Below are 14,602 nucleotides of genomic sequence, written 5' to 3'. Positions count from 1 at the left end.
GATAGTTGGTATTTAGCAGTCGTAAATGTATGCCATATTTACTTTGAAGAACTACTAAAATAGTGATTTTGTCAGACAGCATAGGCAGAAGCTCTCTAAAGATGAGAAGATGACTTGGAATGATATAATAAAACCATCAAATAAAACAAATATTGTATTTAAGCAAAGTAATGTGAATAAATGATGGTTAATAAGTGATTATCATTAATGGAAAGTCACTACCACCATGGGACTTTATTAATTGTTTTATTCTGTGTTGTTACAGCATTCAACCCACATAATGCATAGTGCATTTAATGTCATAAAAAATATATATAATACATTAAAAACTGTGATTTAAAAAAAATGTTTAATCAAGCCAAAACTGAACCGACCTCAAAAGGCACTAATCGCTCAGAACTAACGCACAGTACTAAACAACATGTTTCGGAAAAATCCTAAGGGCAACAACTGTGTACCAATTGTGTTCATTTCAGTTGTAGACTCAACCTAATATTATTCATCAATCTTGTTATTGTACACGTTCACCATTCATTTATTTTGCTCAATCTTCATAGTATATTGTTTGCTTATTGCCTCCTTTTATATTTTATTTCATCTCATTGTAGGTTTTTCTCTCATTTTGTTCCTCAGAACATCAAAGATTAATTTGAAGTTTCTCCTTATCCCAAGGGTACGCCGGCTGAACTTCTTGTGTAATCAGTATAAGCCATATAAACCAGAATATGAAATCATACTTTTACTGTGCTGTGTATATTAAAGAGCAACTGAAGGCAAAAAACAACTTATCAGGTTGAAAACGGCTTATGTGGAATTGATATTAGTCAAACAGTTATTTCAGTGCCAAAATTGACAAAAAAAAGTGTAAGTAGGATAATTCTGTATATTCCAAAACTGAGTTTTGGGAGATTTGTGTAACTGAGGTCATCATGACTTCCATAATGGCTGGGTTTGGATTACAATCATGCCTAATTGCCCACTAACACGAGATGGTAACACCCAGGGACAATTGTCAAGAATGGAGAATCAGCTGCGGTGATTGCGCTCTATCCAATTGTAGCAGCACCTACAGTGAGACAGACCTGCCCATTACGCAGCACCTCAGACTCGTTTACATAAGACAACACGTCACCAATGTTATGTTGAAAGAACACATTTTATGTGCACTTTATGGAGTGGCCACTCTCTCTTATGTTTGATATTAGTGATCACTCGAGTCTGCCACTGTTTTGGGCAAAATGCGAATTGAGACTTAGTTGTATCCCATCTCAATTTTCAAAATGTAGAAACCCATTTGCAAGCATTTTGTCTCCTGCCGTGACATGTTTTGTAACACGATTCGCTATAAAACACTGCCTGGTAATGGATAGTTAGAATGTTGTAAAAAAACAAACAGCACCGAAGCACACGCATCGCCAATCACCAGTGAATTGATAAGCTGATTTAGCTAACGTGGCCTGGCTACTCAATGTGCCTACTACCTACTACAGCTTGTGCTTTCTTTACAATAGTTTGATGAAGTTGTAGACAGGTTCTCAGAAATCAGTCCTGGGTGCAGCCAGTAGCAATTGGGGTTAAGTGTCTTGCTCAAGGGCACAGCAACAGTTTTTTCCTCTTGTTGCTCTGAGATTCAAACCAGTGACCTTACAGTTACTAGCCCAACGCTCTAACCTCGAGGCTACCTGTCACCCATACATAATACACCCACATCGAACCACACCCCCAAGACCCAAATCTCAGGTTTTTTAATGAGCAGCAGAAAGAAAAAAAATGCAGAATCGGTGTGTTCAGTCCCCCTTTAACAGGGTACCGTTTAAAGCTACAATCCTTAATTGCTACATACATTTTTTTTACTTAGAAATTAATGATATTGACTCTTCATTTTGAAGTCCCAGCAGGTTTTAAATGATTGTGAGCCAGTTTGGTAATATCCTTGAGTTAACAGCCATGTAACATTTCAAATTCTTCTGCCGAGAAATACACAGATTGTCCCAGCTCCTTCTGCTGATGAACAGCACAGAGGAATTCTCAGACATCTACCTAAGATGTTCCCCACTGCAATTCAACAGCCAAACGATGAATGATTACTGTGGCTGGGAGGGTTCCTATGCAAGTAAACAGTCTCTTGAAAGGGGAATAAATCTGATGAAGACAAGACAGATCATCATTGGTTTCAATGATTTAGAGTCCACCTGCATCTGACGCACCGTGTCACCAAATGGCTTCTCGGAGGTTGTAAATCGTGAGGAGATCTGTCTGATTTGAATGTTAACTAGCAAGTTATTGGAGGCCTATGATTGCAAAACATTTATCAAATGCAAAACTTAGGGTATCAGATCTGTTCATAGCTGCTTTAACATTGAGTGGCCCTAGTTGATAACTTCCCACTCAACGCTATTGTATCTTAGCAATGACTACCTGGAGGTGTTTCTGCTTTGACTACTGAGAATAATCGTTATCTTCCAGGAGAACATGCTCTGGTTGATTGATGCTGTGTGTGTCTTCCAGGGGAGCTGTATGTTGGTGGTGTGGGGAAGAGCATGTACAGCAGCCTGCCCAAGCTGGTTGCGTCCCGGGACGGGTACCAGGGCTGCCTGGCCTCTGTGGACCTGAATGGGAGACTCCCTGACATGATGGCAGATGCCCTCCACAGGGTGGGCCAGGTGGAGCGCGGCTGTGGAGGTACGTCAGACAGTGGCACAGCCATGGGGTCATGGGGCACTCTGAGGAACAGGTCAACTGTGGATCCACCTTATGGTTCACTGCATGAGCATACTTTCCCCCCCCCCCCCACCCCAGGCCTGAGCACAACCTGTACAGAGGACTCCTGCCATAACCAGGGGGTGTGTCTCCAGCAGTGGGAAGGCTTCTCCTGTGACTGCACCATGACCACCTACAGAGGAGCATTCTGCAGTGACCGTGAGTACTATTTCTTTCATCTCACTAGTGCAGTTCCCAACTCTTCTTAATTAGGCGTTTCCTTTGTCCTTTCCTTGTGACTTCCCCTCGACGTCATTGGAAAACGTCACAGAGTACAAGGAAAGGAGACAAGGTGACGTCCCAAAGGAAAAGGTTGAAGAGAACAGCAGTTGAAATAGTTTTTTTTTTACGCGACTGACGCAAAGCAAGAATGAAGTTGCATTTCTAAGGGTTTATTAATACCAAATCTATTCCAACCTCGGTAATAGCAATACTTGAAGGCACATTGGGAATTAAATATGTTCAGCAAAGTTTATGTGCATTATATTCAACTGTCGTGTCAAATGATTATTGGCACAATGCATTATGTGGCTCCAACTGCAAAAGCACCTCATCAAATGATGTGCGTGCATCCAATGCAAAACGGAATAGGTACGGACGTATCATGCATCCTAATCTCGGCAACCCAGAACCAAATCTTGCGTGTCTAGGCGTCACAAGAGACTGTGCATCCTTACTTTGTTTATCAACAGATTCTATCCGTCCTTCATGGCTGCCAGTCAGAATATCCTGGCATATCAAAGGCAGTGAAGAAGGAAGAAAGGAAAAACAATTCCAGTTCTAATCCGTCTCTGGCGGTCATTATGCCTGGGTCAGACTAACAGACACCCGTTGACCTTCCTGTGAGGAGGCTTCTCTAATGCACTTCGTCAAAGCCTCTAAACGGAGGAGTTAATGTCTCTGCATTACATTGAGTCCATCATCCATCATTAGTCATTGTTATTGACTTGTAGGATCTACATATGCACATACTAAAAGACTGATGATTATTAGTACCTCCCTTCTAATGGATTAAAGTTTTCCCCGAACATGTCTGATTCTACATAAGTATATGCAAATACAAACATACCCATGCTCTGGGGTGGGGGGTGGGGGTCTTGGGGGTCTTGGGGGTGGGGGGGGGGGGGGGGGGTTGCTTTTTTGTTTTCCTATTTTACTGGGAAATAATGTGCTGGTACCAATCCACTATCATAAATTATCGTGAAATAGACGCACATTTTTTTTTTTTTGTGTACCACAAGATTTTGTATAAAGAGCATTTCAGTCACAGTTAAAGGCAGTAGAGGTCGGGGAGGATGGTTAGGCATATAACACCAAGGTCTAACAGCCCACATGTTGTGTGTTTCAATCATATGATGGACAACTTTTTGCATTTTAGTTAATTAGCAACTTTGCAACTACACTGAACAAAAATACAAAAGTAAAGTGTCGGTCTCATGTTTTTAAGAGCTGAAATAAAAGATCACCCAAAAATGTCATACGCACAAAAACCTTATTTCTCTCAAATGTTGTCCACGCATTTGTTTACGTCCCTGTTAGTGATCATTTCTCCTTTTGCCAAGATAATCCATCCACCTGACAGGTGTGGCATATCAAGAAGCTGATTAAACAGCATGATCATTACACAGGTGCACCTTGTGCTGTGGACAATAAAAGGCCACTCTAAAATGGGCAGTTTTGTCACAACACAATGCCACAGGTGTCTCAAGTTTTGAGGGAGAGTCCAATTGGCATGCTGACTGCAGGAATGTCCACCAGAGCTGTTGCCACTGGGCACATGCATTATGAAGAAAATGGTTTAGTGGACACAAACAAGTTTCAAGTTTTATTATCACATGCACAAGTACAGTGAAATACTTAACTTGCAAGCACTACCCAACAGCGCAGTATTCAATATCAAAATAGTATAACTAACAAATACTTTTTTTTTTACACAAGAAATGAAAGGAAGCTATTTGTATTTGTTAGGTATCCCCATTAGCTACTGCCTTGGCTACTCTTCCTGGGGTCCAAAGACGTTAAGGCACTTACATTACACATAAAACGAAAGATAAAACAGCACATCAAATAACATTATTATACCACTACATATCTACAGTACAAAATGCATAATACCGCCATACAAAATATTTCAATGTACAGTACGTGTGTGTGTGTGTGTGTGTGTGTGTGTGTGTGTGTGTGTGTGTGTGTGTGTGTGTGTGTGTGTGTGTGTGTGTGTGTGTGTGTGTGTGTGTGTGTGTGTGTGTGTGTCTTCACAGTCCCCATAGTTCCGTAATATGTTTTTTATCTATTTTTTAAATCTGATACTACTGCTTGCATGAGTTACCTGATGCGCCTCCCATAGTCTGTTCTGGACAGGGGGATTGTGAAGAGATCTCTTGTGGGGTATGCATGGGTGTCTGAGCTGTGTGCTAGTAGTTTAAACAGACAGCTTGGTGCATTCAGCTTGTCAACACTTCTTACAAAAACACGTAGCGATGAAGTCAATCTCTCCTACTATTTGAGCAATGAGAGATTGACATGCATATCATTCATGTTAGCTCCCCGTGTACATTTAAGGGCCTGCCGTGCTGCCCTGTTCTGAGCTGTTAGGTTCTAATTCTCAGAGTAAAAAACGGACACTATGAAAGCTTAACCAAGTTTAATTCTTCCCAGAGGATCAATACAGCTGCATTAGACAAAACATGTTTCCACCAACACAAGTATATATACTCCAATTTAGATGCACTCCTCCTTCTCTCCAACCCTTATATCTGTTATGGTTTGACAGGAAGACGAAGTGATGGGGTTATAAACCGTTCCTTCTCCCTTAAGGTGACCTGACCTGTCCTCAACCTCCTTGATGCCTAATCCAAAGGTCTCTCCCCTTATCAATGCCTGCCACATGTGATCGCTTCCCTGCCCAACTCACGGCTGTCATGGTGCCTGGTACCAGACTGTGTCTCTTCTCCTCCCAGAGGATCACTCCCATAGGATCCCTGATGGCTAACAATAACATATCCTGACATAATGTAAACGTTATACATTACCGTCTCTCCCTCAGTGACATGAATATGTATATTTCATATTTTAAGAACCCAACAGAGCCAATTGCAATTTTCCTAAGTCTCTGTTTGTGGCACCTGACCACACGACTGAACAGTAGTCCAGGTTCAACGGAACTAGGGCCTGTAGAACTTGCCTTGTTTATAGTGTTGTTAAGAAGGCAGAGCAGCACTTTATTATGGACAGACTTCTCCCCATCTTAGCTACTATTGTATCAATATGTTTTGACCATGACAGTTTACAATCCAGGGTTACTCTGAGCAGTTTAGTCACCTCAACATACTCAATTTCCACATTACTCATTACAATATGTAGTTAAGGTTCAGGGTTTAGTGAATGATTTTTCCCAAATACAATGCTTTTAGTTGTTCAAATATTTAGGATTAACTTATTCCTTGCCACCCATTCTGAAGCTAACTGCAGCTCTTTGTTAAGTGTTGCTGTCATTTCAGTCGCTGTGGTAGCGTGTAGAGTGTTCAGTCATCCGCATACATGAACACACTGGCTTTACTCAAAGCCAGAGGCATGTTGTTAGTAAAGATTGAGAAAAGTAAGGGGCCTAGACAGCTGCCTTGGGGAATTCCTGATTCTACCTGGATTTTGTTGGAGAGGCTTCCATTAAAGAACACTGTCTGTGTTCTGTTAGACAGGTAACTCTATCCACAATAAAGCAGGGGGTGTAAAGCCATAACAGATGTTTTTTCCAGCAGCAGACTATGATCGATAATGTCAAAAGCCGCACTGAAGTCTAACAGTACAGCCCCACAATCTTTTTATCATCAATTTCTCTTTGCCAATTATAAGTCATTTGTGTAAGTGCTGTGCTTGTTGAATGCCATTCCCTATAAGCATGCTGAAAGTCTGTTGTCAATTTGTTTACTGTAACATAGCATTGTATCTGGTTAAACACATGTTTTTCTAAAAGTTTACTAAGGGTTGGTAACAGGCTGATTGGTCAGCAGCAATTTGAGCCAGTAAAGGGGTCTATTCTATTCTTAGGCAGCGGAATTACTTTTGCTTCCATCCAGGCCTGAGGGCACACACTTTATTGTAGGCTTAAATTGAACATATGGCAAATAGGTGTGGCAATATTGTCTGCGGTTATGCTCAGTAATTTTCCATTCAAGTTGTCAGACCCCGGTGGCTTGTCATTGTTGATTGACAACAATCCTTTTTTCACCTCTTCCACAGTCACTTAAGGAATTCAAAATTACAAAGCGTGTCTTTCATAATTTGGTCAGATATACTTGGATGTGTAGTGCAGTTTTTGTTGCTGGCATGTCATGCCTAAGTTTGCCAATCTTGCGAATTAAAAAATAATTAAAGTAGTTGGCAATATCAGTGGGTTTTGTGATGAATGAGCTATCTGATTCAAATTGTATTTATCTGACCCCAATTTAAAGTGTGACAAACCTTTTTACTATCATTCTTTATATAATTTATCTTTGTTTCATAGTAGTTTCTTCTTCTTTTTATTCAGTTTAGTCACATGATTTCTCAATTTGCAGTACGTTTGCCAATCGGTTGTGCTACCAGACTTATTTGCCATAGCTTTTGGCTCATCCCTCTCAATCATACCATTTTTCAATTCATCATCAATCAAAGGGGATTTAACAGTTTTTACAGTAATTTTCTTAATGGGTGCATGCTTATTAGTAACTGGAATAAGCTATTTCATAAATGTGGTAAGTGCAACGTCTGGTTGCTCCTCATTACACACCACAACCAGCATATATTCTTTACATCAACATAAGAATCACTGCAAAACTTCTTGTATGACCTCTTATACACTATATTGGGCCCAGCCTTTGGAACTTTGGTTTTCCTAGATATGGCTACTATATTGTGATCACTACATCCTATGGATTTGGATATTGCTTTAAAGCACATTTCTGCAGCATTAGTAAAGATGTGATCAATACATGTTGATTATTTAATTACTGTGCTGTTTGTAACTACACTGGTAACTACACTGGTAGGTTGACTGATAACCTGAACCAGGTTACAGGCACTGGTTTCAGTTTGACGCTTTTTATTGAGTGGGCAGCTTGAAAGCCAGTCAATACTGAAATCACCCAGAAAAGATATCTCTGTGTCTTACTAGACCGGCTCTGACACTTGTCGCATGTGGCAGGGCTTGCAAACTATTACAGACTACAAAGGGAAGCATAGCCGAGAGCTGCCCTGTGACACGAGCCTACCAGACGAGGTAAATAACTTCTATGCTCGCTTCGAGGCAAGTAACAATGAAACATGAGCATCAGACGTTCCAAACGACTGTGTGATCACGCTCTCCGCAGCCGATGTAAGACCTTTAAACAGGACAACATTCACAAGGCCGCTGGGCCAGACGGATTACCAGGACAGGTACTCCGAGCATGCGCTGACCAACTGGAAAGTGTCACTGGGCAACCTCTCCCTGTCTGAGTCTGTAATACCAACTTGTTTCAAGCAAACTACCATAGTCCCTGTGTCCAAGAACACTAAGGTAACCTGCCTAACTGACTACCGACCCGTAGCACTCACGTCTGTAGCCATGAAATGCTTTGAAAGGCTGGTCATGGCTCACATCAACACTATTTTCCCAGAAACCCTAGACCCACTCCAACTACAGGAAAAGGAGGACTGAGCACACCCCCATTCTCATCGACGGGGCTGTATTGGAGTAGGTTGAGAGCTTCATGTTCCTTGGCACCCACATCACCAACAAACTAACATGGTCCAAGCACACCAAGACAATCGTGAAGAGGGCACAACAAAACCTATTCCCCCCTTCAGGAGACTGAAAAGATTTAGCATGGGTCCTCAGATCCTCAAAAGGTTTTACAGCTGCACCATCGAGAGCATCCTGACGGGTTGCATCACTGCCTGGTATTGCAACTGCTCGGCCTCCGACCACAAGGCACTGCAGAGGGTAGTGTGTACAGCCCAGTACATCACCGGGGCCAAGCTTCCTGCCATCCAGGACCTCTATACCAGGCGGTGTCAGAGGAAGTCCCTAAAAATTGTCAAAGACTCCAGCCACCCTAGTCATAGACTGTTCTCTCTGATACCGCGCGGCAAGCGGTACCGGAGCGCCAAGTCTAGGTCCAAGAGGCTTCTAAACAGCTTCTACCCCCTAGTCATAAGACTCCTGAACAGCTAATAAAATGGCTACCCAGACTATTTGCATGCCCCCACCCCCACGCTGCTGCTACTCTCTGTTATTATCTATGCATAGCCACTTTAATGACTCTACCTACATGTACATAATTACCTCAATTACCTCGACACCGGTCGAGGTAGAGGTAATTATGTAATTAATAACATTGACACATTGACTCTGTACCGGTACCCCCTGTATATAGCCCCGCTACTGTTATGTTATTTACTGCTGCTCTTTAATTATGTGTTATTCTTATCTCTTATTTTGGGGGGGATTTTCTTAAGACTGCATTGTTGGTTAAGGGCTTGTAAGTAAGCATTTCACTGTAAGGTCTACACCTGTTGTATCCCATTGTATTGATATCACATACTTTTTCAAGCATTTCACACATATTATCCAGATACTGACTGTTAGCAGTTGGTGGTCTATAGCAGCTTCCCACAAGAATGGGCTTTAGGTGAGGTAGATGAACGTGTAGCCATATTACTTTAACAATATTTAACATGAGATCCTCTCTAAGCTTTACAGAAATGTGGTTCTTAATATAGACCACAAAACTGCCACCATCGGCATTTATGTATTTTCTGTAGATGTTATAACCATGTATTGCTACCTCTGTATCATCAAAGGTATTATCAAAGTGAATTTCAGAGATTGTCAGAATATGAATGTCATCTGTTATTAGCAAGTTATTGACTTCATGAACCTTGTTTCTTAAGCTACATATGTTAAGTAGGCTACTTTTAGCACTTTTCTTGGATGCTTGATTGTTTTCATTGATTACCTGGGAAGCTTAGCAGAAGTAGACATATTCATGTTATTTATGTTAGTGCAGGGAGGGCTGCACACAGTGGACTTCCTGCTAGGCGACACCGCCTCAGGGCTAACAGTATAGCTCTGGTTCATAGGCACATGATTACTGCATACAATGGCTGTAGGATGAACATAGGCATTCAGGGACATAAATTAGGTTACTTACATTGTGTCTTCCAACGCCCCTGGGATAATGTACATTTGCTGAGGCCTTATGTCAACTCAGCGACACAATGGTAGGGATTAACTGAGCTGGGTTTGGGTCATTGATAAGGCATTGTCTCAACGCAGCCTTATAACAGTGTGAAAGGATCCCCTCCTCCTTGTAAAACAAGCTTTGTTTCCAGAAGGTATCAACATTTTCAATAAATGTTACACCCACAGAGCTGCAATAGTCTCGTAGCCAGTTATGGAGGGCTAAAAGTCTGCTAAAATGTTCAATGCCACGACTTAGGGAGGGCAGAGGGCTGTCACATCCTGACCAGTAAAAGGGGTTATTTGTTATTGTAGTTTGGTCAGGGCGTGGCAGGGGGGTGTTTGTTTTGTGTGTTTCGGGGTTTTTGGTTTATGTTCTATGTTATCTATTTCTATGTGTTTATCTAGCTTTTCTATTTCTATGTTAGTTTTGTCAATGACCTCCAATTAGAGGCAGCTGGTTGTTGTTGTCTCTAATTGGAGGCCATATTTAGTTGGGTTTGTTTTCACTTGTGTTTGTGGGTGGTTGTTTCCAGTATAGTGATTCTTTTATTTTTTAAGTGATTTTCCTTTTAATAAATAAGAAGATGAGCACTTTACCCGCTGCATTTTGGTCCACTCATTACGACGACCGTGACAAGGGCCAGATATTATGGGGCGTTTGTTGGTGTCAAGCAGTGACGCAATAATGACTTTAAAATCCATCTTAGCTGTTCTGAGCTGCCCTTCATAATGTCATTGAATGCCACATGAACTGTGATAGACTAAATTTCCTGATGCTGGTTTAAAATATTTGGGAGCAGCTTATTGATGTCCTTTACTTGTGCTCCTGGATAGCACAACATTTTTGCTCCAGGGATTGAGACGTTTCTCACCATTGAACTGCCCAATACAACGTCCAGAGAAGGGAACCCCTCACACAATTCGTTGAACCTTTCACCGGCCCACGAGAAGCAGGTTAGCGTACGCCCGCTACTTCCGGCGATAGGTCCAGACCTCTCACAGCAGGCAATGCCCCCGTCAGATCCAGAAAGAGGGAAAGGAGCCGAAATCATCGACGAAGCCACTGCAGACAAAGGCAATCCCAGCGATGAAGGCACAGGTAGATCAGGCACCAGTGCAGGGAAGCTATTCCTTATGTCAATCTGCTCCAAACCTCTCGCGGTCACTCCCGTTTGCTTAGCAGCATGCTGCTGCTTTCTGTTTCCATGACTTGTGACATGGGACCAGCGCTGATTGGAATAATCTTATTGCTGTTCTCTGTCTACTTCACGACAAAATGGAGAAAGAGAAGAAAATGGAGATGACTTCATTGGCAGCAAGTTCCAGGTAGCACAGGCCATTCGGAGGGACAGATGACAAGGCAGGGAAACATCCATAAGGGCCGAGCGGCATCCAGCCTTAGGGCTTGAGAATTTGTATTTATTGATGTTTTATTTAACCTTTATTTAACTAGGCAAGTCAGTTAAAGAATACATTCTTATTTACAATGACGGCCAAACACTCTCCTAACCCAGATGACACTGGGCCAATTGTGCACCGCCCTATGGGACTCCCAATCAAGGCCGGTTGTGACACACTCTGGGAATGAACCAGGGTCTGTAGTGACGCCTCTAGCACTGCATTGCAGTGCCTTAGACCGCTGCGCAACTCGGGAGGACTCTGAGAAAGTAAAGAATTTGAGAAAGTTTTAATTTGCATTTTCCCCATAAGTTCGCGCAGAATTGAGGTTTTGCTTGCTAAGCATAGCCACCTCATTCCTGTAATCCTCCACTAGCAAACAATTGCCGCATTGGAAATCCTGATTGTCAATATTGTCCCGGACAAGAGCATAATAAACAGCTTCTACAGCGCTGGAAATGTTGGTTAGCTATTTCAGGCGAAGTGGGCTCCATTGCAGCCTAGCTAGCGAGCTGGTAGCAGGTGTTGACACAAACACTTAAAAAAAAAATCTAACAAAGTACAGGGTCAGTGCCAGTACCAGTACCAAATGTACAATGTGCAGGGATACTGGATTTGTTGAGGTAGATATGTACATGTAGGCAGTGATTAGAAGAAAGTGATTGGTAGTGGGATAAATAATAATAATAGTAAACAGGAAGGCAGCAGCATAAGTCGTGGGTGAGTGTGTGGTGGTGAGTGTGTGTATGTAAGTGTATGGGTGTTGCAACGTGTGCAAAAGTGTTTGTGTAGACGTGATAGGTGGACATACAGTACCAGTCAAAAGTTTCGACACACCAAAACTACGAAATAACACATATGGAATCATGTAGTAACCAAAAAAGTGTTAAACAAATCAAAATATAGATTTTAGATTTTAGATTCTCCAAAGTAGCCACCCTTTGCCCTGATGACAGCTTTGCACACTCTTGGCATTCTCTCAACCAGCTTTAAATTGAATGCTTTTCCAACAGTCTTGAAGGAGTTCCCACATATGCTGAGCACTTGTTGGCTGCTTTTCCTTCACCCTGCGTTCCAACTCATCCCAAACCATCTCAATTTGGTTGAGGTTGGATGATCGTGGAGGCCAGATCATCTGATGCAACACTCCATCACTCTCCTTCTTGGTCAAATAGCCCTTACACAGCCTGGAGGTGTGTTGGGTCATTGTCCTGTTGAAAAACAAATGATAGTCCAACTAAGCTCAAACCAGATGGGATGGCATATCGCTGCAGAATGCTGTAGTAGCCATGCTGGTTAAGTGTGCCTTGAATTCTAAATACATCACTGATAGTGTCACCAGCAAAGGAACCCCACACCATCACACCTCTTCCTCCATGCTTCACGGTGGGAACTACACATGCGGAGATCATCCGTTCACCTAATTTGCGTCTCACAAAGACACGCCGGTTGGAACCAAAAATCTCAAATTTGGACTCATCAGACAAAAGGACAGATTTCCAATGTTCTAATGTCCATTGCTTGTGTTTCTTGGCCCAAGCAAGTCACTTCTTCTTATTGGTGTCCTTAAGCAGTGGTTTCTTTGCAGCAATTTGACCATGAAGGCCTGATTCACGCCGTCTCCACTGAACAGTTGATGTTGAGATGTGTCTGTGAAGCATTTATTTGGGCTGCAATTTCTGAGACTGGTAACTCTAATGAACTTATCGTCTGCGGCAGAGGTAACTCTGGGTCTTCCTTTCCTGTGCCAGTCCTCATGAGAGCCGGCACAGGACTGCACTTGAAGAAACTTTCAAAGTTCTTGACATTTTCCGGATTGACTGACCTTCATGTCTTAAGGTAATGATGGACTGTCGTTTCTCTTTGCTTATTTGAGTTGTTCCTGCCATAATATGAACTTGGTCTTTTACCAAATAGGGCTATCTTCTGTATACCACCGCTACCTTGTCACAACACAACTGATTGGCTCAAATGCATTAAGAATGCATTAACTTTTAACAAGGCACACCTGTTAATTGAAATGCATTCCAGGTGACTACCTCATGGAGCTGGTTGAGAGAGTGCCAAGAGTGTGCAAAGCTGTAATCAAGGCAAAGGGTGACTACTTTGAAGAATCTAAAATCTAAAATATATTTTGATTTGTTTAACACTTTTTTGGTCACTACATGATTCCATGTGTTATTTCATAGCTTTGATGTCTTCACTATTGTTCTAAAATTTAGGGTCGTTGTTTGATCATCAGGTATTCCAAGACGGATGGACAATGGGTCTAAAGTCTGCACACCATTTGTTATTGATGAGAGACATACCCCTCCCTCTCTGGATTTCCCTGAATCCGATGTCCTGTCCGCTCGGTGAATGGACAATCCATCGATTTGGATAGCCATGTCTTGTCCGAAAGCCATGTTTCAGGAAACCAGAGAATACTGCAGTTACGAGAGTCCCGTTGATAGCAAATCCGCGATCTCAGGTAATACACTTATTAGCAGTTGATTGGCCAGTAGAATGGAGGGAAGTGATGGCCGATTTTCGGAATTGAATACGGAATTCAGGTTAGTAACTGCCGATCTGATGTAAAAAAATTTTTTGTCAATCATAAAAAATGATAGCGGATTAATTTCGTGCAAAAAAAAAAATCACAAAATAGCAAAGTTTGGTCGGAGTACACAAGACAGCAGCCATACAGTACTGCGCAATCTTTAACTATGTACTGGACACAAATGCATTCCGAAGAAAACCGTGTGGTCGACACTAAACATTGCCAGAAAATGATATGTTGTTTTTGCTCTCCCTTCATTTTGCTTCCATAAAAAAGCTCTGGGGAACAGACTAACATGCAAAATGAAAATAGTGGGTATGCTTTTCTATTTCATAAATACTACAAAGAGGTTTCAGGTGTGTGTGTGTGTTTGTGTTTGCTAATGCAATATAAATACATTTTTAATAAGTTGGAAATAATTGCTCTTTATTTTCTATGTTACTTAGAGATGACTCACAGTGGTTCAGCGATGACACACAGTAGGATGTTTATAGTAACATATTTGACTTCGCAGTTGATTTCTTCCTCTGTACTAAATAACTGTGTTGTTTTTAATGCTAATTCAAGGGCTCTTATTGGTCATAATAGCAGAGGATTAACATAAGCTTTCTGTCAAGTGGCCTTGAAGAGTTAATCCTCATTTGCTGCAGTGACGTGCATAAATATTAACCAAGTAATGGTGCTTTTTGTGCCTTTTTATG

The 14,602-nt window shown here is 41.8% G+C and overlaps 1 protein-coding gene across 3 annotated transcripts in view; it reads left to right on the top strand.

The window, feature by feature from the left end:
- Positions 1 to 14,602, top strand: part of LOC106602987 (neurexin-2) — a 326,762-nt gene that overhangs the window by 165,569 nt on the left and 146,591 nt on the right. For all 3 annotated transcript variants that reach the window (XM_014196088.3, XM_082974431.1, XM_014196093.3), the window contains 2 exons: positions 2,509 to 2,682; positions 2,800 to 2,919. In XM_014196088.3, the coding sequence (XP_014051563.1) occupies positions 2,509 to 2,682; positions 2,800 to 2,919 (294 nt within the window). The remainder of the gene's footprint in view (positions 1 to 2,508; positions 2,683 to 2,799; positions 2,920 to 14,602) is intronic.

The sequence above is a fragment of the Salmo salar genome, chromosome 04 (genome assembly GCF_965601325.2).
Source record: "Salmo salar chromosome 04, fSalSal1, whole genome shotgun sequence".
In the NCBI taxonomy this organism is placed as follows: domain Eukaryota; kingdom Metazoa; phylum Chordata; class Actinopteri; order Salmoniformes; family Salmonidae; genus Salmo; species Salmo salar.
This window is presented reverse-complemented; position numbering and strand designations above follow the sequence as displayed.